General features: G+C 43.7%; 1 protein-coding gene across 2 annotated transcripts in view; it reads right to left on the bottom strand.

Moving 5' to 3' along the window:
- Window positions 1-27063, bottom strand: part of LOC139227523 (protein unc-13 homolog C-like) — an 801204-nt gene that overhangs the window by 257162 nt on the left and 516979 nt on the right. For both annotated transcript variants that reach the window (XM_070858323.1, XM_070858322.1), the window contains 3 exons: window positions 26443-26511; window positions 20397-20486; window positions 14948-15076 (listed from right to left, as the gene is read on the bottom strand). In XM_070858323.1, coding sequence (XP_070714424.1) covers window positions 14948-15076; window positions 20397-20486; window positions 26443-26511 — 288 coding nt within the window. The remainder of the gene's footprint in view (window positions 1-14947; window positions 15077-20396; window positions 20487-26442; window positions 26512-27063) is intronic.

Genomic DNA, 27063 nt, shown 5'->3' with positions numbered 1-27063 from the left:
TTATGGCTGTTGGTTTCGCCCATTCTGATCTTTCCGCCCCCAAAAAGTGGGTGGGCAGTCTTATTTTTTATATGCGTTACTTACTTGCAGAACATAACGCTCGGTGATAAGTGACCGAGAAATGGGCGTTACTTTCCATTTTGTGGCTAAATGGGGGATATATGGACGTGAGACCCAATTTCAGCGTTAAAATGGACATTAAGTGGGCAGTATGCATGCAAAAATAATGGAAAATCTAGCCCATACAGTGGTAATAATGAGGGACTTCAACTATCCCAAATGAGTACTTTGCATCTGACTTCACGAAGGAACCGGATGCTGCCATAGACATAGTGAAGGAGGAGGTAGTGGAGACACTTGATAGGATAAAAATTGATAAAGAATAGGTGTTAGAAAGGCTGGCTGTACTTGCAGTAGATAAATCACCAGGATCGGATGGGATGCATCCTAGGATGCTGAGGGAATTGAGGGCGGAAATCATGGTACTGGCCATAATATTCCAATCTTTCATAGATATGGGGTGGTGCAAGAGGACGGGAGAATTGCAAATGTTATACGATCACTCAAAAAAGGGTGTAAAGATAAACCCAGCAACCACAGCCCAGTCAGTTTAACCTCGGCAGTGGGGAAGCTTTTAGAAACAGTAATCAGGGACAAAACTAACAGTCACTTGGTTAGGTGTGGATTAATTAAAGAGTGTGAAGTGATACATTTTGGTAGAAAGAATGTGGGGGGGGGGGAAGGGGGGGTGGACATATGGGCCCAGGTTTCCCCAGGAGGTGCTCCTTTTTTTTGGAGCAACGTGATTTTTCTGGACTATCTTTTTAGTTGTAATTCTGACCATTTAATTTGCGCCAGTGTAAGTGAGTTAGTTATGTTTTTTTTTAGTTCAGTTTTTTTTTCCAAAAGGAGGCGTTCCCAGCCACTTACATAAGAACATAAGAATTAGGAACAGGAGTAGGCCATCTATTCCCTCGAGCCTGCTCCGCCATTCAATTATGGATTTGTTAAAGGGTTTAAAGAGTTTTTGAGGTAACAGAGAAGGTTGGAGAGAAATGAGGTTGCCGGTAGTGTACATGGATTTCCAAAAGGTGTTCAACAAACTGCCACATAATAGGCTTGTCAGCAAAGCTGAAGCCCATGGAATAAAAGGGACAGTGGCAGTATGGTACAAAATTGGCTGTGACAGGCAACAGAGAGTAGTGGTGAAGGGTTGTTTTTCGGACTGGAGGAAGGTATACAGTGGTGTTCCCCAGGGGTTGGTTTGAGGACCACTGCTTTTCTTGATTTATATTATTGACTTGGGTGTGGGTGTTCAGGGCATAATTTCAAAATTTGTAGATGACACAAAACTTGGAAGTATAGTGAACAGTGAAGAGATCAATGATAGACTTCAGGAAGACACAGACAGGCTGGTGAAATGGGCAGTACGTGGTAGATGAAATTTAATGTAGAAAAGTGTGAAGTGATACATTTTGGTAGAAAGAATGTGGGGGGGGGGGGGGAAGGGGGACTGGACATATGGGCCCAAGTTTCCCCAGGAGGTGCTCCTTTTTTTTTGGAGCAACGTGATTTTTCTGGACTATCTTTTTAGTTGTAATTCTGACCATTTAATTTGCGCCAGTGTAAGTGAGTTAGTTATGTTTTTTTTTAGTTCCGTTTTTTTTTCCAAAAGGAGGCGTTCCCAGCCACTTACATAAGAACATAAGAATTAGGAACAGGAGTAGGCCATCTATTCCCTCGAGCCTGCTCCGCCATTCAATAAGATCATGGCTGATCTAGCCGTGGACTCAGCTCCACTTACCCGCCCTCTCCCCATAACCCTTAATTCCCTTATTGGTTAAAAATCTATCTATCTGTGACTTGAATACATTCAATGAGCTAGCCTCAACTGCTTCCTTGGGCAGAGAATTCCACAGATTCACAATCCACTGGGAGAAGAAATTCCTTCTCAACTGGTTTTAAATTGGCTCCCCCGTATTTTGAGGCTGTGCCCCCGAGTTCTAGTCTCCCCTGCCAGTGGAAACAACCTCTCTGTCTCTATCTTGTCTATCCCTTTCATGATTTTAAATGTTTCTATAAGATCACCCCTCATCCTTCTGAACTCCAACGACTAAAGACCCAGTCTACTCAATCTATCATCATAAGGTAACCCCCTCATCTCCGGAATCAGCCTAGTGAATCGTCTCTGTACCCCCTCCAAAGCCAGTATATCCTTCCTTAAGTAAGGTGACCAAAACTGCATGCAGTACTCCAGGTGCGGCCTTACCAATACCCTATACAGTTGCAGCAGGACCTCCCTGCTTTTGTACTCCATCCCTCTCGCAATGAAGGCCAACATTCCATTCGCCTTCCTGATTACCTGCTGCACTGCAAACTAACTTTTTGGGATTCATGCACAAGGACCCCCAGGTCCCTCTGCACCTCAGCATGTTGTAATTTCTCCCCATTCAAATAATATTCCCTTTTACTGTTTTTTTTCCCAAGGTGGATGACCTCACACTTTCCGACATTGTATTCCATCTGCCAAACCTTAGCCCATTCACTTAACCTATCCAAATCTCTTTGCAGCCTCTCTGTGTCCTCTACACAACCCGCTTTCCCACTAATCTTTGTGTCATCTGCAAATTTTGTTACACTACTCTCTGTCCCCTCTTCCAGGTCATCTGTGTATATTGTAAACAGTTGTGGTCCCAGCACCGATCCCTGTGGCACACCACTAACCACCGATTTCCAACCTGAAAAGGACCCATTTATCCCGACTCTCTGCTTTCTGTTCACCAGCCAATTCTCTATCCATGCTAATACATTTCCTCTGACTCCGCGTACCTCTATCTTCTGCAGTAACCTTTTGTGTGGCACCTTATCGAATGCCTTTTGGAAATCTAAATACACCACATCCATCGGTACACCTCTATCCACCATGCTCGTTATATCCTCAAAGAATTCCAGTAAATTAGTTAAACATGATTTCCCTTTCATGAATCCATGTTGCGTCTGCTTGATTGCACTATTCCTATCTAGATGTCCCGCTATTTCTTCCTTAATGATAATTTCAAGCATTTTCCCCACTACAGATGTTAAACTAACCGGCCTACAGTTACCTGCCTTTTGTCTGCCCCCTTTTTTTAAACAGAGGCGTTACATTAACTGCTCTCCAATCCGCTGGTACCTCCCCAGAGTCCAGAGAATTTTGGTAGATTATGACGAATGCATCTGCTATAACTTCCACCATCTCTTTTAATACCCTAGGATGCATTTCATCAGGTCCAGGGGACTTGTCTACCTTGAGTCCCATTAGCCTGTCCAGCACTACCCCCTACTGATAGTGATTGTCTCAAGGTCCTCCCTTCCCACATTCCTGTGACCAGCAATTTTTGGCATGGTTTTTGTGTCTTCCACTGTGAAGACCGAAGCAAAATAATTGTTTAAGGTCTCAGCCATTTCCACATTTCCCATTATTAAATCCCCCTTCTCATCTTCTAAGGGACCAACATTTACTTTAGTCACTCTTTTCCGTTTTATATATCTGTAAAAGCTTTTACTATCTGTTTTTATGTTTTGCGCAAGTTTACCTTCGTAATCTATCTTTCCTTTCTTTATTGCTTTTTTAGTCATTCTTTGCTGTTGTTTAAAATTTTCCCAATCCTCTAGTTTCCCACTAACCTTGGCAACCTTATACGCATTGGTCTTTAATTTGATACTCTCCTTTATTTCCTTGGTTATCCACGGCTGGTTATCTCTTCTTTTACCGCCCTTCTCTTTCACTGGAATATATTTTTGTTGAGCACTATGAAAGAGCTCCTTAAAAGTCCTCCACCGTTCCTCAATTGTGCCACCGTTTAGTCTGTGTTTCCAGTCTACTTTAGCCAACTCTGCCCTCATCCCACTGTAGTCCCCTTTGTTTAAGCATAGTATGCTCGTTTCTGATACAACTTCCTCACCCTCAATCTGTATTACAAATTCAACCATACTGTGATCACTCATTCCGAGAGGATCTTTTACTCGGAGATCGTTTATTTTTCCTGTCTCATTACACAGGACCAGATCTAAGATAGCTTGCTCCCTTGTAGGTTCTGTTACATACTGTTCTAGGAAACAATCCCGTACGCATCCTCCTCCAGGCTACCCCGTGCGATTTGAGTTGACCAATCGATATGTAGGTTAAAATCCCCCATGCTTACTGCCATTCCTTTTTCACATGCCTCCATTATTCCCTTGATTATTGCCTGCCCACCGTGAAGTTATTATTTGGGGGCCTATAAACTACGCCCACCAGTGACTTTTTCCCCTCACTATCTCTAATCTGCACCCACAATGATTCAACATTTTGTTCATTAGAGCGTCTAACACTTACCCCTGTTTTAGGCGTTTGGCCAGCAAATAGTTGCTCCAAACTAACTTAGGTCAGCGTATGTTGTCACTTCTGTCCGCACAGAAAAACCTTACCGAGAGTTAAGGAATCGGAGCAAGTAACTACATTTAAAGCGCCACCAAGCACCAAACAAAGCACAAAAAGTAATAAGCAATTAATTAACAAATAAAATAGAAGGAACCCTGCACCTGAAGCAGCAAAGTAATAAGCAATCAATAAATAATAAAAAAAATAGAAGGAACCCTGCCCCTAAAGCGCCAAAATCAATCAGTAAATAATAAATAAAAAATTGAAGTCCTAACTTAGGGAACGCAGTGGGCCGCTGATGAGGGAGCCCATTCGGCCAGGGCTGGGGCAGTGGGCTTCAGCCCCTCCCACACAGCCTGTGCGCGTTTGCAGAAACGGCCTGCCAGGAGCTACTGCACATATGCGCAGACTCTAGCGCGCATGTGCAGAGGTCCCGGCACTGTTTTCAGCGCCGGGACCTAGCTCCGCCCCCAATCCATTGGGCCACGCTGTGCCACGATGGAGGAGAGGCTGGGGAGTGGCCAGAATACCGACGTCTTTTTTCGGCGCGCTTGGAGACGGACCAAAGCGCCGCACCTCGGGTGAGGGCGCCAGAAAAACAGGTTAGGGAAACTCTAGTCCCATATAAACTAAATGGTACAATATTAAAGTGGGTGCACGAACAGAGAAACCTGGGGGTATGTGTTCACAAATTGTTGAAGGTGACAGGGAAGGTTGAGAAAGCTGTTAAAAAGGCTTATGGGATCCTGGGCTTCATAAATAGAGATAAACTGCATAAAACAATGGTTCGGCCCCGACTGGAGTACTATGTCCAATTCTGGGTACCACACTTTAGGAAGGATGTGAAGGCCTTGGAGAAGGTGCAGAAAAGGTTTACGAGAATGGTTCCAGGGATGAGGGAGGTCAGTTATGTTGATAGACTGAAAGGCTGGGGTTGTTCTCCTTAGAGCAGTGAAGATTGAGAGGAGATTTGATGGAGGGTTTCAATATTGTTAGGTATGTAACTATGTAATACTTGCCACCAGAGGGCGCGACTGTTGGAGTCCTAATGGTCACCTGCACACATGTGCAGGGCCAGTATAAAAGGTTGGCTGCCATGTTGTTTAGGCACTCTGGAGTCGTAATAAAGACTAAAGTCACAAGCTCACAGTACTCAGCCTTGTGGAGTTCTTCTACACATAATAAAGATCATGAGGGGTCTGGACAGAGTGGATAGAGAAAAACTGTTCCCATTGGCAGAAGGGTCGAGAAACAGATTTAAGGTGATTGGCAAAAGAACCAAAGGCGATGGAAGAAAAAACTTTTTTATGCAGTGGGTGGTTAGGATCTGGAATATACTGCCCGAAAGGGTGGTGGAGCCAGACTGAACAGGGAGTTGGATAAGTATCCGAAGGAAAAGCAATTGTTGGGCGACAGGGAAAGGGCAGGGGAGTGGTGACTAACTGAGAGTTGACACGGCTCAGCGGGTCGAACGGTCTTGTTCCGTGCTGTAACCATTCTGTGATTCTAACGTTTCACTTTTTGTTGGCAGTTTCAGGTGTAAGGCCCTGTGTTGGAAGCACTTTAGACATTTTAAAATGACATAAAATGGAGAAACACGGGTGAGTGGAGGTCATGTCAGGCTGGGGAAGAATAATTGGCATGATTACATCATTCTGTTCATGGGTGTATGTGTACATTTCCAGTATGAGTATTTTAGTTTGTATCGGAACCAAATGTACCAGCTAGTGATTAGGTGTAAGTGATCATTGTCCAAAAGGTATATATCAATGGTTAGTTTTTGAGAAATCATCAGAGTATCTATCAAGTTTTATTCTTCATGTGTGACTACCTCAGGTATCACACTTGATCTGAAAAATGTGACACACATACACCTGAGTGGATCAAATTTCTGATTCACAAAACAAATCACAATCAAGTAAGATGGGAACGTGCCAACTAGATGCAGGCAAAATGTGTACATTATGTTTCAAAAAGAAATACAAAGGTTATATAAAAGGAACCAATCAACAATGAGCAGTCAGCAAAATACACCAATGAAAAGAGAGAAATCAATCAAATTGCTTCAGCTATATTTTTAGAAAGGCCTTTTGCCCACCACCTTAAGGTGAGGAATTTAATGCAAGCAATAAATTTCGTAATAGAATAAGGATACAAAAAGGTGATAACTTGCAAGAAATTGGATAGACTTATCTGTACACCAGCATTTTGGGTGTTTAAAAGTGCATCTTTCTCCGAGAGGCCCAAGACCCGATTTCATGGTGTTTTCCTGAGCCATCACTGCCGGCTGCAGGGACTCAGCAATATAGTAGTCTGCCACTCCTCTCTGCGCAGGGCCAGTTAGCGCTGCCGGCCAGTGGTAATGGAGCATCAAAGGGTTAACATGCGGGAGCAGCGGCCTCATCGACCCGTGAGGAACTGCCCCAGGGCTCCACTGACAAAAAGTGGTTTGCACTGCACCCCGCGATGAGCACGGCGCACACACGGTGAAGACGTCATCGCCGCACGCACCAACCCCCTATCGCCCCCACGCCGGCCCCGTTGGGCCCCTCAGGGGAAACTGCCCCGTGGGATGCGAGGTCGATGTGGGTCGAAAAGTTGTGGTGGCTGTGGCGCTCCGGCTGCTCTTAAAGGGGAGGTGGTAGCGAGGCAGCCTCATCTTTTTTCTGTTGGCCGAGTTTTCAGTCGGCCCGACAATGGCGACCGCTGGTGTGGCCGGGCCATCAACATGAAGACACTGGCCCGTCCACAACCATCCCTGGGTGCCAATAAAGAGGCTGCAGAGTTGGCAGTGGCTGATGTGCTGAGCGTGGCCGTGATGTGCGTGGAGCACTGCGCCAACACTCGGTTAGCGCAACATTTTTTGGCTTCAAAGAGCCCTATTCCACGTCGGCGCAAAAAACCATCCGATTCAAATGATGCGTTCCAAACACAATTTCAGCCCCATAATCTTTCTATGGTAGACAGGAAGACTGACTAATCGCAACTTATTAAGATTTGCTGTTTGTGAATTCCACTCCCTTCCTGCTTCCTATCCAGTCACGTACATGTTTTAGCAATATGGGGCTTTAATGATAAATATAAATGTATTTATTTTTAGATTAGAAACATCAAAACAACATAATGCATGAATTTTGGAACAGTTTGTGAGGGTATCTTAAACAAGAAAAAAATGCATACGCAAGGAGTTCTTTATTTATGTAATTCATGTATATTAAAGTAACTGTGTGTTTAGTTACTGTTCCAGAGACCGATTCCTCCCACTTCCCCAGTCCAGATGCTCACCCTTTCTCAGGAATACTGCTTTGGTTTGACTTTTACTCCTAATCTACAGGCTTAAGTTAGTGGCTGGAGCCCTTGACTCCCGCATCATGTTTAAACCTGATCAGCAATTTAAAACATTGTCACTTTACATCTATTCCCTACACCACTCTACAGGACAAACATATTATGCAGTCATATGATCCTTAGCAGTCCTTCTTCCCCCAAATAAATCTATGTAACTCTGGTATGTGAGGGGAAGTTATTTATCTACCCGAGGTGGATGAAGAAATTGCTCTTTATTTATTTTCTAGTAACTATAGTCCAAAAAATGTCACCATTTATGAATGAATCCCTTTTCTTTCCAAATCCTTTCACCAGAAATATGTGCTCCTCCTTCACCATCCCTCACGCTAAGCTCTGCCTTTGCAGCAGCATAACTCACTATGATGAGAAAACTGGTGGTTTAAATTTATGTTGAGAGTTCTGGACTGTGCAGTTGCTCAATGCTTAACTATTGCTGATGAGGTCAATTGTATGTTTCAGGATTATTTTTCTTTATATTTTTGGTATGTCCATCTTGTTGTAGTCTTTTTAATGCCACAGTTTGCCTGCCCTACTGTGCATCCCATTGTCCTGCCATCTGCACTGTTACCTACCTGCTCACACTAACTTACCATATGCCCAGTCCTTGCTCAGTTAGGCTGCAGAGCTGCCTGTGTGTCCAACCAACTGCATCTCGACAGAGCACAGTATCACCCTCTCCCACTACTCATCCACAGAGCACAATATCACCCTCTCCCACTACTCAACCACAGAGCACAATATCAACTCTCCCACTACTCATCCATAGAGCACAGTATCACAATCTCCCACTGCACATCTATAGAGCACAATATCTATTGTGTTCCTAACACAGGTGAGGCTGCACACAGGGAAGTTAAAGTAACAGTGACCTCAGTCTTTAATCAGACACTCCAGAGTGAGGAACAGGCCTTGGGTTCGGCTTATATACAGTGCTCCCAAGGGATGCTGGGATCCCTTGGGACTTCAGGGGATGAGCTCCTTGGTGACGGAACATGGGAGTGCATGCTTTACCGATACACAACATCACTCCCCCACCCCCAAAGTCAAAGTGAAAACTATTTACAAGGTGAGGCAGTCGGGAGCATTTCTTTCCCTGGTGGACCACCTCGGTACAAATGTCTGTTCTGGTGTGTTGGCTGTGCCCTCGCTGGGCTGGCGTGTTGTTGACCTTGTAGCTGGGTGAACCTGGCCTTGCTGGGCTGTTGGGCGTGATGGGTTCGATTTCCTGGTCCGGGGTGGTGTTGTTGATCCTTTGGGTGTGTGTTGTGGGCTCAAAAAAGGTGGTGTCTGCTGTGGGTTGTTCAGGGCAGTCTGTGAACCGCAGCCTCGTTTGGTCCAGGTGCTTTCTGCAAATTTGTCCATTGTCTAGTTTGACTACAAACACCCTACTCCCTCCTTTAGCTATCACCGTGCCCACGATCCACTTGGGACCATGTCCATAATTTAGCACATACACAGGGTCATTCAGATCAATTTCCCGTGACACAGTGGCGCGACCATCGCTTACATTTTGTTGCTGCCGCCTGCTCTCTATCTGATCATGCAGGTTGGGGTGAACCAGCGAGAGTCTGGTTTTAAGTGTCCTTTTCATGAGTAGCTCAGCCGGGGGCACCCCTGTGAGCGAGTGGTGTCTCGTGCGGTAGCTGAGCAGTACTCGGGACAGGCGGGTTTGGAGTGAGCCTTCTGTGACTCATTTAAGGCTCCGTTTGATTGTTTGTACTGCCCGCTCTGCCTGCCCATTGGAGGCTGGTTTAAACGGGACCCAGGTGACATGTTTGATCCCATTGCGGGTCATGAATTCTTAAATTCGGCACTGGTGAAACATGGCCCATTGCCACTGACCAGTATGTCAGGCAGGCCGTGGGTGGCAAACATGGCCCTCAGGCTTTCAATGGTGGCGCTTCACAACATTATTTCACATTCAATCCATTTTGAAAAATCATCCACCACCACCAGGAACATTTTACCGAGAAACGAGCCCGCATAGCCAACATGGATCCTTGACCATGGTCTGGAGGGCCAGGACCACAAACTTAGTGGTGCCTCTCTGGGCGCGTTGCTCAACTGAGCACACACGCTGCATTGCCGTACACAGGACTCGTAAGTCAGAGTCGATACCGGGCCACCACACGTGGGATCTGGCTATCGCTTTCATCATTACTATACTCGGGTGTGTGCTGTGGTGATCTGAGATGAACGTCTCCCTGCCCTTTTTGGGTAGCACTACACGGTTACCCCACAACAGGCAGTCTGCCTGAATAGATAGCTCGTCCTTTCGCCGCTGGAACGGCTTGATTAGCTCTTGTATTTCAATGGGGATGCTGGCCCAGCTCCCATGCAGTACACAGTTTTTTTACTAGAGACAGCAGAGGATCTTGGCTGGTCCAAGTCCTAATCTGGCAGGCCGTGACAGGTGATTTATCATTTTCAAACGCTTCCATGACCATCAACAAGTCTGCGGGCTGCGCCACCATCAACAAGTTTGCAGGCTGCGCCATTTCCACCCCCGTGGTGGGCAATGGTAGCCGACTGAGAGCATCCGCACAGTTCTCGGTGCCTGGCCTGTGGCGGATGGTATAGTTATACGCTGATAGCGCGAGTGCCCACCTTTGTATGCAGGCTGAGGCATTAGTACTTATCCCCTTGTTTTTAGCGAACAGGGATATGAGGGACTTGTGATCAGTTTCCAGCACAAATTTGAGGCCAAACAGGTACTGATGCATTTTCTTTAACCCGAACACACACGCTAATGCCTCTTTCTCAATCATGCTGTAGGCCGTCTCAGCCTTAGACAAACTCCTGGAGGCATAGGCGACAGGTTGCAACTTCCCCGCAACGTTAGCTTGTTGTAATACACACATGACTCTGTACGACGACGCATCACATGCTAGCACAAGTCTTTTACACGGGTTATACAATACAAGCAGCTTGTTGGAGCATAAAATATTTCTGGCTTTCTCAAAAGCAATAGCTTGGTTTTTTCCCCATACCCAGTTCTCACCTTTACGCAAAACACATGTAGGGACTCTAAGAGGGTGCTTAACCCTGGTAGGAAGTTACCAAAATAGTTGAGGAGTCCCAGGAACGGCCGCAGCTCCGTGACGTTCTGTGGCCTGGGCGCGTTCCTGATAGCCTCTGTCTTGGCGTCTGTGGGCCGAATGCCATCCGCCGCGATCTTTCTCCCCAAAAACTCCACTTCTGTTGCCATGAAGACGCATTTCAACCTCTTCAGTTGCAGCCCGACGCAATCCAGTCGCTGGAGGACCTCCTCCAGTTTTGTAGGTGCTCAACGGTGTCCTGACCCATGACCAATATGTCGTCCTGAAAAACTACCGTGCATGGTACCGACTTGAGTAGGCTCTCCATGTTTCTCTGGAAGATCGATGCAGCCAACTGAATTCCAAACGGGCATCTGTTGTAGATGAACAGTCCCTTGTGCTTGTTGATGTAGGTGAGGCCCTTCGAAGACTCCTCCAGCTCCTGCATCATGTAGGTTGAAGTCAGGTCGAGCTTGGTGAACGTCTTGCCTCTTGCCATCGTCGCAAATAGGTCGTCTGCCTTAAGTAGCGGGTATTGGTCCTGTAGCGAGAAACGATTAATAGTTACTTTATAATCGCCGCAAATCCTGACATTGCCATCACTTTTGAGTACTGGACCAATCGGGCTGGCCCACTCGCTGAATTCCACTGGGGAGATGATGCCCTCGCGTTGCAGCCTGTCCAGCTCAATTTCCACTCTCTCCCTCATCATGTGAGGTACCGCGCGCGCCTTGTGATGAATGGATCGTGCCTCTGGGACCAAGTGGATCCGCACCTTTGCCCCGGAAAAGTTTCCAATGCCTAGCTCAAAAAGGGAAGGAAATTTGTTCAGAACCTGGATACATGAGGTCTTATCGACATGTAATAGCGCTCAGGTGTCATCCCAGTTTCAGCGGATTTTGCCCAGCCAGCTCCTTCCAAGCAGTGTGGGGCCATTGCCCGGGACAATCCAGAGTGGCAGTTCGTGCACCGTGCCCTCGTAGGTGACCTTGACCATGGCGCTGCCCAGGAAAGCGATAAGCTCTTTGGTGTACATTCTCAGTTTCGTGTGGATGGGGCTCAGGGCTGGACTGAGTGCCTTGTTGCACCACAGTCTCTCAAACATCTTTTTACTCATGGTGGATTGGCTAGCGCCAGTGTCCAGTTCCATGGCTATGGTTAAGCCATTCAATTTTACATTTAGCATTATAGGTGGACATTTCGTCGAAAATGTGTGCACCCCGTGTACTTCAGCATCTGCCTCCTCTCTCTGAGGCTCGAAATTGCTTTGATCCACCATGGACAGATCTTCCTCTGCCACGTGGTGGTTAGTAGGTTTTGCAGAGCTTGCAGCTCTGAATGGAAGTCTCCACAATGCCAACAAGTTGTGAATTGCCTTGCATTCATCCGTTGTTGCGAACTCTGAGTCATCTGGGGCACCTGAGACCTGCTGGCAGTTGCAGACTCGTGGTTTCTGCCCTGTACATTTCTGCTCGCAAACACAGTTCCAGTTAATTTATGAACATTTCTAGCACTTGTGTGCTGAGAGATTTGTTTGGTGTTATCACTGGTGGACATAAACGCCTATGCTATCGCAATGACCTTACTGAGGGTCGGTGTCTTTACAGTCAAAAGTTTTCGTAGGATGGTCTCGTGGCCAATGCCCAGTACAAAAAAGTCTCTGAGCATGTGCTCCAGGTAGCCATCAAACTCACATTGTCCTGCAAGTCGCCTTAGCTCGGCAACATAGCTCACCACTTCCTGACCTTCAGATCGCTGATACGTATAGAACCGATACCTCGCCATCAACACGCTCTCCCTCAGGTTAAGATGCTCCCGAACCAGTGTACACAGCTCCTCATATGACTTATCTGTGGGTTTCACCGGAGCCAGAAGATTGTTCATGAGTCTGTAGGTCAGTGTCCCACAGACCGTGAGGAGGACCGCTCTCCTTTTTGCAGCGCTTCCTTCTCCGTCCAGCTCATTGGCTACAAAGTACTGATCCAGCTGTTCAACATAGGCTTCCCAGTCCTCACCCTCTGAGAACTTTTCCAGGGTGCTCACAGTTTGCTGCATCTTTGCGTTGGATTCATATACTCGTCGCCAGTTATTGTGTTCCTAACACAGATGAGGCTGCACACAGGGAGGTTAAAGTAACAGTGACCTCAGTCTCTATTAAGATACTCCAGAGTGGGGAACAGGCTTATATACAGTGCTCCCAAGGGATGCTGGGATCCCTTGGGACTTCAGGGGATGCACTCCCTAGTGGCGGAACATGGGAGTGCATGCTTTACAGATACACAACAATATCACCCTCTCCCACTACACATCTATAGAGCACAATATCACCTTCTCTCACTGCTCAGCTGACCACCAATTGCCATGTTATCTGCCCTGTAGCTTAGTTCTTTACTTGGCACTTTGTCTGCTTATTTCATCTACTACTTGCCATTCCATTTGCTTGCTTGCCTGACTGTGCTGCTTTCTTTGTCCAGCCCATCGCACATTTTTGTGCATTGCTCACCACCTATCCAGCCTATTGTCCACTTCTTTTGCTGTTCTTTTGACCATCTGATTGTTTGTCTGTATAGCTCCCAGCCAGACTTTTCATTTCACTGTCTGTGCCGAACCTCTGTTCACCTCATTATCATACGGAGAGTATTTTCTGTTGCCCATCTGCTTGTACTGCTGCCAAATAACCCTGTTGGTATGTGCATTGGGTACATGAGAAGATTTGTAAGCCAAGTAATCCTGTCCTGTCATAGCTAACCATCTAGAAAGAAAGGCCTTTCTCAATGTCACCAGTTTTACTGGAAGAGGAATAAGAGTTTGAACTATATATTTAAACTATGTACTAATCAAAAGAAACACAAAAATTGGGAAACTGCATTGTAAATTTGTGAAGTACTTTTATAGCTACATTATCTTGAGAATTCATTGGTAGCTGCTTTTTGTCTTCAAGCCATGACAGTCTCATAATAACATAATAGGAGCAGGGGTAGGCCCTTTGGCCCTTCGAGCCTGCTCCGCCATTCAATAAGATCATGGCTGATCTTCTATCTCAGCTCCACCTTCCTGCGCTATCCCTATATCCCTTGCTTCCCTTAATATCCAAAAGTCTATCGATCTGTCTTGAATATACTCAACAACTGGGCATCCATAGCCCTCGGGTAGTGAATTCCAAAGATTTACAACTTTTGAGTGAAGAAATTTCTCCTCGTCTCAGTCCTAAATGGCTGACCCCTTATTCTGAGACAGTGACAGTTCTAGATTCCCTAGCCCAGGGAAACATCCTCCCAGCATCTACCCCGTCAAGCCCTGTAAGAATATTATATGTTTCAATGCGATCACCTCTCATTCTTCTAAAATATATGGAATGTGGGCTTCGTCTCCTCAATCTCTCCTCATAGGGCAAATAGGCCCTCGCCGGAATCAATCTAGTGAACTTTTGTTGCACCATCTCTAAGTCAAGTATATCCTTCTTTCGGTACACAGTACTCCAGGTGTGGTCTCACCAAGGTCCTCTTTAATTGCAGTAAGACAATCATCACAGATTGTTCCCATTATCCTGGCTTTGGCTTTAAACTCTGTGAACATTCATCTTGTCCCACATTCATGAACAGGACAATTAGACTGGAATAATAGCTCAGTGTTAGTTTTCTGAAACAGTGAAGCCATCTATATTTAGCCAGTGTGTTATATTGAGTATCTGACTTGTAGTTAATCAATGAAGCTCTCTGTTGCCTGAAAGTGCTGAATAATATATAGATGTTTATTCAATAAATACTTTCATTACAATGTTGCTGAAAATAAAAAGTGTCCTAGTTAGAAATTATTATGAGAGAGATTCAAGTACTATAAATAAATGTGCATCTAATATAGTTGTCATCTTGACTATTGGACTCTTACTGTAAGTCATGCCAATTTTCTACACATCTCTTTGTTGAGTATCTCATCAGATAAGTATCTGTACAGTCGTGGAAACTTTGAATGCAGTATCATAGAATCATAGAAATTTACAGCAAGGAAGGAGGCCATTTCGGCCCATTGTGTCTGCGCCGGCCGACAAAGAGCTATCCAACCTAATCCCACTTTCCAGCTCTTGGTCCGTAGCCTTGTAGGTTATGGCACTTCAAGTGCACATCCATGTACATCCAAGACATTGAGAAAAACATATTACCTGATCCACCAACTGGTTATACAGGTCGTGGCAGTTGTCAAAAATATATTTGTAGGTTGAGTCCAAGCAGGCTTTGACACAGTCTTTCACCACAGAACTTGCTCTCGGAGGGCTCTGCAGTTCTTGAACCTGAAAACATCAATGCTCAATGAGTCAACAATTTTGCAATGCAAGGTATTAAAAATAAGTACAAATCTTTATCAAGTTGAGCAGTGTTTTGATATGTACATTAAGTCAGCATTTGTGGCAAAGCAAAACGTTCTTGGGGTACAGAATTCAGATTCCAATCTTATTTCAAACCTAATCATGAAATTAAATCAGATTTTTAAAACATTTTTTAAGTGCTTTCCCTTTTGGCTCAGTAAAGTACCTGAGCAATAACAGGAAGGCCCGGGTTGAATCCCAGTCATTTCTGAGTTAGCTAATCAATTGGGGCTGCTCCTGAACTAGTGAAGGCAAAACCAACTTGAGCGTGTGTGTGTGTGTGTGTGTATGCTAGGTAAGGGCAGAAATGGTGCTAGCTGTACTGCCTTGCTGGAATGAATAACCTTCTGACGTGTCAGGACACAAACGTGAATAATGATCACGAGGACGAGGTACAATAGAGCACCCAGTACCCTGGAATTGTACCCCAGCATACAGTCAACAGCTTCACAAGCAAAGAAAAGAAATAGCGCAAGAAAAAAAAAATCCATTGGAAACAGTATAAATTGTGTCTGTACTACAGCCAATCATTCAAAGTTGAATTTATATGTCTAAAAAGAGAAAGGATTGAGAGATATTAGTTTCGAAACTGACTAAATAGACTGTCGTCTTTCGTGGACCTGAATTTTCCTTTCTAATCAATTCACTGGACATGTTTGTTAATAGAACCATGAATAATACATTCCAAAAGTTAAATAACTGCTCTTGGGCATAGCAGTTCTTATCTTTTAAATAAAGTTTTCTCCTCATACTATGGGATATTCAATTAAACCAACAAATCCTGTGGGGTAGTTTTGTTTGAGAATGGTTTCTTTAAAAGGAGGAACTGCATTATGACATGTTGTGCAATCTTTTCCTTCCCTCCCCTTCACACACCTTTACTATACAGCAACCCGTGGCCTGGCTCACTTCACTTCTTTCTGACAGGTAATATCTAGGGTTATCAGTCCCTGAAGATCAGAAGTAAGGAGGTAGAAAGTCAGGCACAGGGTAGTCCTCATTTCCAACAAACTAGTGTGGTGCGAACAGCCAGCCGGTGAATCGTCAATGAAGATTGGCTGAAGTTACGGGGGGGGATGGGGGGGGGTGAGGGTGGTGTTGGGGACAGCTCGCTTACTTTACGTGTGGAGTCGGGAGAAGCACAACAGTGCAAACTGTACTTGGTATATAGAGGAAACAGGTTCAATGCGATGAATGGCCTTTTCTTGTTTCATAAAGCATGATAAGGAATAAATATTCTCTCTCGTGTTGGAGGGGGAAGGGGGGAAGGGAGGGAGTGTGTAGTGAGCAGTGCAGTTCCTCATACGATCTTTGGCCTCGATCTCATCTTGAAGGTGGGGAGGGAGCGGGGTGCAATTTCGCGGTCAGGGGATTGGGGGCGGGGGGGGTTGGTGAAGAACGATTTTCCCTCAAGTCCTGTCGAATTTAACAGCAGGTCCTGATTATCAATTTCTGTCTCCATATCCCAGCCGCAGCCAACCAGATTGAGAGGCTGAGTGACTGACGGGCAGGTCAGCCTTCAGCACCAGGCCAAACACTGGGAGCGGAGAGGAGGGGGAGAGGGATTGGACAGGCCGGGGGGCAGGTGGGGGGGGGTGGAGGGAGGGGAAGGTCAGAGACCAGAGAAGCGATTGGAGGCTGGGGTCGGGGGAGATCGGAGGCCAGAATCGGAATGGTCGGGGGGAGATTGGCAGGGTCGGGGGTGTTCAATTGTAGAGGATGGGTGAAGCGGGTAAACTAGATAAGCAGGTAAGTGGAAAAGCACTTAGCTCCTCGATCCAGCAGTTCACGCCTCACTTTAGCTGCCGGGTATCCCGAGGCCCGGAAAACTCGGGTCAGCCTGCCTTAAATTTAAAAGGGTGGTTATACATGAGGCATGCAATGTGTGACGAGGACACAAAAAAATCTGCAAAAGGACATAGACAGGCTAAGTGAGTGGTCAAAAATTTGGCAGATTGAGAATAATGTTGGAAAGTGTGAGATCATGCACTTTGGCAGAAAAAAATCAAAGAGCAAGTTATAATTTAAATGGAGAAAGATTGCAAAGTGCTGCAGTCCAGTGGGACCTGGGGGTACTTGTGCATGAAACACAAAAGGTTAGTATGCAGGTACAGCAAGTGATCAGGAAGGCTAATGGTATCTTAGCCTTTATTGCAAAGGGGATGGAGTATAAAAGCAGGGCAGTCTTGCTACAGCTATACAGGGTATTGCTCAGGCCACACCTGGAATACTGCGTGCAGTTTTGGTTTCCATATTTACGAAAGGAATAAACTTGCTTTGGAGGCAGTTCAGAGAAGGTTCACTAGGTTGATTCCGGAGATGAGTGGGTTGATTTATGAGGAAAGGTTGAAAATTGTTGGGCCTCTACTCATTGGAATTCAGAAGAATGAGAGGTGATCTTATCGAAACGTATAAGATTATGAGGGGGCTTGACAAGGTGGATGCAGAGAGGATGTTTTCACTGATGGGGGAGACTAGAACTAGGGGGCATGATTTTAGAATAAGGGGCCGCCCATTTAAAACTGAAATGAGGAGAAATTTCTTCTCTCAGAGGGTTGTGGATCTGTGGAATTCACTGACTCAGAGAGCTGTGGAAGCTGGGATATTGAATAAATTTAAGACAGAAATTGACAGTTTCTTAACCGATAAGGGAATAAGGGGTTATGGGGAGCGGGCAGGAAAGTGGACCCGCATCCATGATCGGATCAGCCATGATTGTATTAAATGGCGGAGCAGGCTCGAGGGGCCGTATGGCCTACTCCTGCTCCTATTTCTTATGCATCCTTATTATAATATTTAAATGGACAACCCATCTCCTGGGAGCCGGTTGGTTGCCCAGCCCCCTGTCCCGCCTCCGTGAAAACTGGAAGTGGGAGGGTTCGGTTCGGGATTCAGATTTTTAACATTTTTACATCCCACCTGACCCAAACCCACTCGTTTTTGGGGGTTAAAATTTCACCCTTTGTTTCTGCATGTGACAAAATGTGCCATAAATTCCTGCCTCGTACGAAGTGCGCACGGACCCGGCGAGGCCTCGCAAAAGCCGATTTTCAGGGCGCGATGCGCATCCGCCGAAAAACAACTTTTCCGATCTGTCAAGATTTCTCTCGACAGATCCTCCGCATCCCCGGGAGAGATTGGGCTATTTGCCCAACTCCTGCCCAGCGAATGTCCTTCAAACTTTTACACCTGGTAAAAGCAGGCATATAACTTACTTTTGCCAGTGTAAGAGTTTTAAAACATATAAAAAATTAAATTTAATCATACATTTTTATGTTAAAAACCCTGTCCATTAAGGTAAGTTTATTTTAAACCCTATTAAATCACAAAAATATCCCAAAAGATATATATTTTTTCTAAAACATTTTAATTAACTTTTTCAATTAATTTTAAATATGTGAGGTGTTTTTTTAATTTATTATGTTGTTTTAGGCGATATTCTCATTGATAGTAATGGGAACTCGTAAAAACGGAGTTCCCATTATTATCAATGAAAATACTGCCGTGATTGGTGGTCCGGGCCCATGTGACTCCAGCATTTCCATACGTACAGGGAAATCCTCTCCCCGTACACTGCGCATCGAATGAAGGTCTCTGACCGTAATCAAAGGCGCCTCCGTAACCACCAGGTACTTTTGCAAAATTTCGTCGGGTCAGAATTTCATCTCACTATTGTTTGTGGTAGCGCAGTCAACTCTATTGAAACAGCTGATTCATGACATACAGATTCAGAGTGCCTAGAATTTCTGTACAGTCACCAGCAGGCTAAATTAAAACAAAACTGTTCAGTAATAGAATTATCCCAAATATTAAAAATGTTCTTTCAGAAAACAGATATTAGATCACAGGCTCAGGTTTGTAAGAGCAAATGACCATGTATATATGGCACAGTGCTGTACATCATATTCTACCTCAATCCAGTGTTGCAGTCAGCGTTTTCTAATAGTGTCAAGTCACCAGAGAAAACATATCCTGAGCAAGATATTGGGGCTGAATTTGTGGTCGGATGCCTTAAACTTGCAAAACATCAACAAACTTACCTGGTGGTCCAGGACGTTCGTTGACTTGTGCTCCTGGGCCTCCACTCCCCGGCCTGCATACGACCCCCTGGGATCATGTGGGCTTGCCCAACCAATCAAAAAAGTGCATCCCCATTCATGCTTCTGGGGTTTCCCCATGTACGGAACGCCCATAAATATGAATGGGAATCACATGAAAAATACCCGTACACTTCAAATGCATATATCTTTTTTACAAATTTAAAATGAATTAAAATGGCATTTAATTACATTTTAAAAAAACATTTATTTTTTGAAAAATAAATGTACATGTTTTAACGGGGCTTTACCTTATTGCACAGGATTTTTAATGTGTAAATGAATGAAAAAATGTTATGTTTATGTTTTTGAAACCGCGAGGCTGGCCAGGGCGGATGTTAATGCCAGCGTCCCTGCTGCCATTTTTATTTGTCGGGCGACTCTTGGGTTGGCCCGACAATTGCAACCATCGCATTGACGGGGCCTCCATCGTGCAGCCCAGCACTCCATTTTGGGTGCCAGGCTGGCCCGGTCGATCACGTCCCTCATCCCACCAAAGGGCCATGCAGAATGCACAGCGGCCCTCCCCTTTAATGGAAGGGGAAGGGTGTGTAGCGTGTCAGTGCTACGTGGAGCATCCGCGTAGCGCTGGCCTGCTCAGTGCCACACTACCGCCCCGGGAGCACCCCACAAATTAAACAGAGTGCCAGAGAACAACGCTCCGCTTCCTTGGAGGAGCGTACGGCCCAATTCCGTGTCAGGGGCGGGACCTCCGAGCCGGATGCAGGAAGTCCTGCCCCTGCAAGGTTATCGTCCCCAACCGGGACGTTGGGCAATTTTCAGCCCCAAGAATTTCACAGCATTCACCGGGCAGAAGTTCTCCGCCCGCAGACGCCCATTTCCTTCTGATTCGTACGATCTGTCAGGAGAATTCTTCACAGATCGCAAGTTCCGGGTTTTAGCGCATGCCTAAACCCAGAACTTGCGCCGTTCCGACAAGACATCAGTGCACCTCGTACTCTCGCCCGTAAGGGCTGCAAATTCAGCCCCATTAATTAGAGAAAAAAATCACATCATATAGAGTAAAACAATAAAAACTTTTGCAAAATATAGTTATGATGAACAAGAATGAACAAAGTAAAGTTGCCTTGGTAAAAATCAGTTAACTGCATTCTATATAACGATTGCTAGGTAAAATAACATCCGACCTTCATTCGGAAAAATGTAATGCTGGTCAAAAGGTCCACAGTTGATTTCAGGTCTAGCAGCCGTTCTGGATTGCTTGCTGGGAAATTATCCTAGGAAAAGTAACACAGAAAAATAATACTTTGCTTTATAGTTTTGTAAAGCCAACAAAAAACAAAGTTTGAAATGTGATGCTTAGATTATATACTTTAAAAATTCATTTTATATTTGATGTCAGCACATTATATTAATAGGAAAAATAAGCCTATTTTGTGTGCAACTGACAATCAGCAGCAATAACATCTTGCATGGATGCAGTATTTTTGTCTACATAACAACAGAGGCAATACTTTATAACCCATTGGCTGTGAGACATACCGGGGGTGCAAAAGGCACAATATGTCAATTCTTTCCTTTTTTTTCTCTAACATAGCAAGACATCCCAAGGCTCGAGATCAGGTTGGTGGTGGGGGGGGGGGGGGCTAGAGGTCACGTTGGGGGGTGAGGTCAAGTTGGGCAGGGGACTAGAGGTCTTTAGAGGTCTAGAGATCAGGTTGGGGGGGGCTAGAGGTAGAGATCTGGAAGAGGGGTGGGTGATCGTTAGCCGGCAGCAAACCCCGTTCTTTAAACGTGGGATCGGGAGGAGCATTTCTGCTCCTGGTTTTGTAAATCTGGCAGCAGCTGCAGAAGCATCTAGGTCTAGTGTTTGGTCCACTTCATTACAGGACTGCTTTTGACATGTAATTAAAACCTTACAAAGAATTACATTCCATCCAAATCGAAACTATAAAATCTGGAAATGGTACCACTAAAAAGTGACCATGAATCTATCGGATTATCGTAAAAACCCAACTGGTTCACTAATGTCCTTTAGCGAGGAAACCTGCTGCTGTTACCCGGTGTGGCCTATTAGCAACTCCAGTCCCACACCAACGTGGTTGGCTCTGAGCTGCCTTCTGAAGTGACCAGAGCAAGTCACTCAGTTAATGACAATTGGGGATGGACAATAAATGCCAGTCTCGCCAGCGACACCCACATCCTGTGAATGAATATTTTTTTTAAAACTATCTATCCCTAACCCTTAGTGACAAACATGTTAGAAATCAGGGGTGTCCAAATGTATATGGTTATGCGACTAAAACTGTGACGTGAAGAATGCTGGGTTTAAATCGTTGTTTTGAAGTGGAGACGAAATGTATCCTCAGACTGGCATTAGATGCTTAGAAATGCTAAAATTTTGGTACCCCGCTGAGATGTTAGAGAATTCTGTATTATGACAACCATTATCTGTTGTTTTCAAATTAAGACTTCAACTTTGTTTATGTATCTTTAAGACAATTTGTTATAGAAAGACTTAGAATGGATGGAAGTTTTAGGAGTTAACGTAAACAAGTTGTTACGTTGTAAATGAGACAAACACTCTGAAGCGAGCAGTTTTCTGGTTTGAGCTTCAGGATTGTACCCAAGAGAATAGGGACAAGAGATTAAATGAATTCTACTGGAAGGTATCTTCGGGACAATATAAATAAGACATGTGTCCAAAATCATGAGACATCTTTAGGGCGGATTTTGACTCGAGAATTGAAACAAAGAACTTGGTATGGCATTGGATAGCAAGTTTTTAGGGAAACTTCTATAGATCAAAAGGTCTTGATGATATGCCATGTCAGGCCAGCCCCTAACAATAGAATAAAGGTAGCCTACTCAAGGCTGTCCTCAGAAACGATGTGAGGGGAGAGCAAAACATAAGTTGGACTGGTCGACTGCTCTTTGAGTGATCCCATGCTTTGCCGAAGGAAGCTCTAGATGAAGAGAAAGAGACTGAGTCAGAGAACTGCTCACGTGTGCCAGCCATTTGTCCGATCAGATTGGTATCAGCTACTTGTTACGGTCGTATGTTTTTGCTGTATAAATAATGTACTATGTTCCGTCCTAAATTCTCATTAAACACTATATACCCACCATATTGGTGTACAATCGATCCTGATTATTAAAGTGACCAGAGCTAGCCTTAACTTGGCTATTTCTAACAACCAGCATTCAGTGTCTTTTCCAACGACATTCCCAAGCTTCAGGACTATACTCTTCAGAAGCTACACATGTTTATAAACGCTCAAACTAAAGCAAGTATTAGTACTTATCCAATTCCACATTGACCGATTCACTTGGTGGAATTCCAATTATCAACATATGGCTTAGCAGATCCACACCAAGTCAGCCATGCAATTTTTCACAGCTATCATTTCATACAGGAAAGTCTCAAGTCTAGTGTGAGCGTCCGTCACAATTCACATGGCATGGATACAAAACTACATTCATAAAAAAGTAAAATAAAGCCTAAAGATATCATGGTGACCAGGAACTAGCAGGCTGCAGAGGTTAAAATTGCCCTCGAGTTTACAAACAGCTGCCTGAACTTGCCTCCTAAGGCCATTTCCCCAGAGGGAGTAATCAGCAATTCAGACCAGACTGGCTGCTAGATGGATCAACCATGCTCCTCACTCCAGTCTGTTGATTGGAGTAAAACTGTTTATTCCAATGACCAACTGGAAATAGTTTATGTATTTTTTAATTTCAATGTGTTAATGCAACTAATGCGAAGTTCAGCCAGTTTCATAGAATCGCAGAATTTTGCATCACAGGAGGCTATTCAGCCCATTGTGCCTATGCCAGCTCTTTGAAAGATCTATCCAATTAGTTGCACACCCCTGCTCTTTTCCCATAGCCCTGCAAAGTTTTCCATTTCAAGTATATATCCAATTCTCTTTTGAAAATTACAACTGAATCTGCTTCCATCACTGTTTCGCTCAGTAAATCTCCCTTTAACCTTCGCTGCTCTAAGGAGAACAACCCAGCTTCTCCACATAACTGAAGTTCCTCAACTCTGGTACCATTCTACTAAATTTCCTCTGCACCTTCTCCAAGGCCTTGACATCATTCCTAAAGTGTGGTGCCCAGAATTAGACACCAGTGTCTATAAAGGTTTAGCATATTTCCTTGCCTTTTGTACCCTATGCCTCTATTTATAAAGCCAAGGATCCCATATTCTTTTTTATCAACTTGTTCTGTAGCATTCAAAGATTTATGTACTTACACCCCCAGGTCTCTCTGTTCCTGCAGCCACTTTAAAATTGTACAATTTAGTTTATATTGCCTCTCCCCATTCTTCCTACCAAAATGTACCACTTCAACTACTCTGCATTAAATTTCATCTGCCATGTATCTGCCTATTTCATCCGTCTGTCTATGTCTTCTGAAGGCTGCTACTATCCTCCTCACTGCTTACAACATTTCCAAGTTTTGTGTCATCTACAAACTTTGAAAGTGTACTCCCTGTACTCAAGTCCAGGTCATTAATATAGTGGTCCCAATCCTTAGGGGACACCACTATATACTTCCCTCCAGTCTGGAAAAACAACCAATCACCATTACTCTCAGCTTTCTGTCTCTTAGCTATTTTTTGCATTAATGCTGCCTCTGCCCCTTTAATCCCATGAACTTCAATTTTTCTAACAAGTCTATTATGTGGCATTTTATCTAATGTCTTTTGAAAGCCCATATACAGAACATCAACTGCACTACCTTCATCGATCCGCTTTGTAATTTGATGATATCTAGTTTGATTTCTTTGCCTTGACTTTAGTTTCTGTACAGTCAGTTACATTTTGAATGATTTAGAACTTCTTCACTATTTGTGAAAGACCGTTATTAAGTGGATGACTTAAAAGACAACTGTACTACTTTTACCAAGCAGAAAACCTTGACTTTCCTATCTCCTGAATGAAGTAGCTACATCATCTATATGCAGTTCTCCAGTAATTTCACATTAATCAATGGTGCCTATAAGACATGCCAGGCACATCTCCATCAGAACTTCATACTGGGGAATACTCAGTAAAATGCTTGAGTTTCTAGCTTATATACCTTATGAGATGAAATATAGGGATTGAACAAAGAATCTCACTAGTCTTCATGATTCAATGCCGCACAATGTTAGCAATGTTTTTACTGTCACCATTTGTAATTGGTTTCATTTGTATAAATATGGAAGGAAATTAATACATGCAGATAACCTAGTGCTTAAATAATTATGAATATAGAAACAGTTACATTGTAGACCAATTACAAGATCTAATATGAAAAAAATCTCCTTCCCATGACCAAAAGGTAAAGGAAGAAAATCAAAGAGGAAGAGAAAATGGTCTAAATCTATGTTAATATGCGTGGAGAAAATAATTCTTCTTCTGTCATTATAAGCATTGTTTCACAATTAACTTTTCCTTCATGTAATGTATTTGCTTCATGGATTCTTTGCTTAAGAATTCATAGCAACACATTGCTATTAAGAACTAGTTGGTATATCAGCAAAGGTTTAAACAATCACACTACACATTACCAGTTCATTGACCAGGCTCACAACCACCTGCCTCATCGTGGATCTCCTGAACCAAAGTGGCTGGGTTTTTAGTGAGTCTTGTGAACATTATGTGACTGGCCACTCACAACTCAACAATGCTATAAACCTGTGAGCATACTCACAGGTGCATACATTGCACTTCACAATCAGACTACATTCCAAAATTAATATCACAAGAGTGGAATTCTCCATGATGATGTAATAGTCTCAAATATGGATGGGAACATCTATTGCTATTAAATAAAGGATGATGTGCATTAGTCACTAGTTCTTCTGGAAGAGGGAAAATTGGATATAAATTAGTTTTGTTTTATTTTTCCTGAAAACCATTTCATGCCAGATTGTTCATTGTATCAGGGGAAGGACACCATGTAACATAGAAACATAGAAAATAGGTACAGGAGTAGGCCATTCAGCCCTTCGAGCCTGCACCACCATTCAATAAGATCATGGCTGATCATTCATCTCAGTACCCCATTCCTGCTTTCTCTCCATACCCCTTGATCCCTTTAGCCATAAGGGCCGTACCTAACTCCCTCTTGAATATATCTAACGAACTGGCATCAACAACTCTCTACAGGTTCACAACTCTGAGTGAAGAAGTTTCTCCTCATCTCGGTCCTAAATGGCTTACCCCTTATCCTTAGACTGTGACTCCTAGTTCTGGACTCAGCATTGAATAATCTAGGTTTTCTTAGCTGTTGGACGTAATTATGAAAGTATGTCCAATTAGATTGTCCAAAATGTACCCTTTGAAACTGATTCTTGTAGTTTTATCGATCAAAGGAAAATCCTTATGGCATGTTTTTCCTAATTGAAAGTACTAAGCATTAAATATCTTAGAAGCGCATAGATACTGCGCCTATATGTGTCTGAAAGCAAGGTATGCTAAAAGTCAATGATTTTATCACAAGCAGGGAGCAATATTGCTCAATAATAGATGTTTCAGGCACTCAGCATTACTTTTCACAATGTCTGAATGAACTGGCTCACAAACTCTGCTAAAAGCAGTCATGTTTAAACAAATATTCTTGGTATCAACCTTTATGGTTGGACTGGTTAAGTCTCGGAAAATCTATCTCCTGCAATGTTGGTGCTGAATCTCCCCAGCTCCATAACTGTTCTGTTAGAAATTAGGATGACCTGAAAATGATAGTGTTTAAATGATTGTATGTTTGCGCTCAAGGCAAGTAAAGGGTTAATGTATAAGCTATGAAGGCTCTCGATGAGAAAAAGAGAAGCCATAAGCCAGAGGACTGCTCACGTGCGCCAGCCATTTGTCTGATCGGATTGGTATCAGCTACTTGACAAGGTCGTATGCTTTTGCTGTACAACTAATGTGTTACATATTCCATCTTAAACTCTGATTAAACACAATATACCCACCAAATTAGTTTACAGTCGAACCTGATTATTAAAGTGACCGGAGATAGCCTTAAACGTGGCTATTTCCAACAGTTCCTCCCCAGTAACCTAGAGTTGAGGTTTTCATTAAATGTAAATGTTTGAGTATGTATTTCCTCGTGGGTATAAACAAACTGGGATAAGAAATTCCCGAGTGTGGGAACAAACCTGAAGTGAAGGAGAAATCTATAGTCAGTTAAATATAACCTGTGTCAGAACATATACCATCACATACTGTCTATACATACCCTATATTTTGATAGGTCAATTCTCAGGGAGTTGTGCAACTGATCCAGCAGTTTTATAAATTTTTCTCTCTGTAAAATAAATAAAAGGTAAGTTTATGTATGTCTTTGGAAAATATTACTGAAATTTATCTAACGATAAATTGTACAACCATAAATATTTATGGGGAAATGGTGCTCAAATTATGGATGACCGCAGTTCCTATATAGAACCTTCTCACCAATGACACTTCCTTAGTTGCATTATATTTAATTGAGGTTATCACACAAGTACCAGCATTTTTTCAGCAACATTTTTTTTGCTATTACCTTGAAAAAATAAAAATGCACTGTGAAATGTTTCACTACGGATTAGATAGATATTGATAAAATCGGCAGTGTACTAATACAGAATTACATTTAAGTTTAGAAAGCCACCTTCTTCACACAATAAAAATCAATTTAACACCATGACATCATGATGAATAGGAGTGTCAGCGTAATTTATTAACAACATTCTTCTGTAATGTTGCAGGTAATCTACAGATAATATAAATTTTGCTGAGACACTCGAGACAAACTCTGGGAACATATATAGTTCATTTTCACCATTTAATTGATTCCCGAGAAACTATCATATTTTCA

Source organism: Pristiophorus japonicus, chromosome 17 (genome assembly GCF_044704955.1).
Source record: "Pristiophorus japonicus isolate sPriJap1 chromosome 17, sPriJap1.hap1, whole genome shotgun sequence".
Classification (NCBI taxonomy): domain Eukaryota; kingdom Metazoa; phylum Chordata; class Chondrichthyes; family Pristiophoridae; genus Pristiophorus; species Pristiophorus japonicus.
The sequence above is the reverse complement of the archived record's forward strand: the minus strand, read 5'-3'. Positions and strand labels throughout refer to the sequence as shown.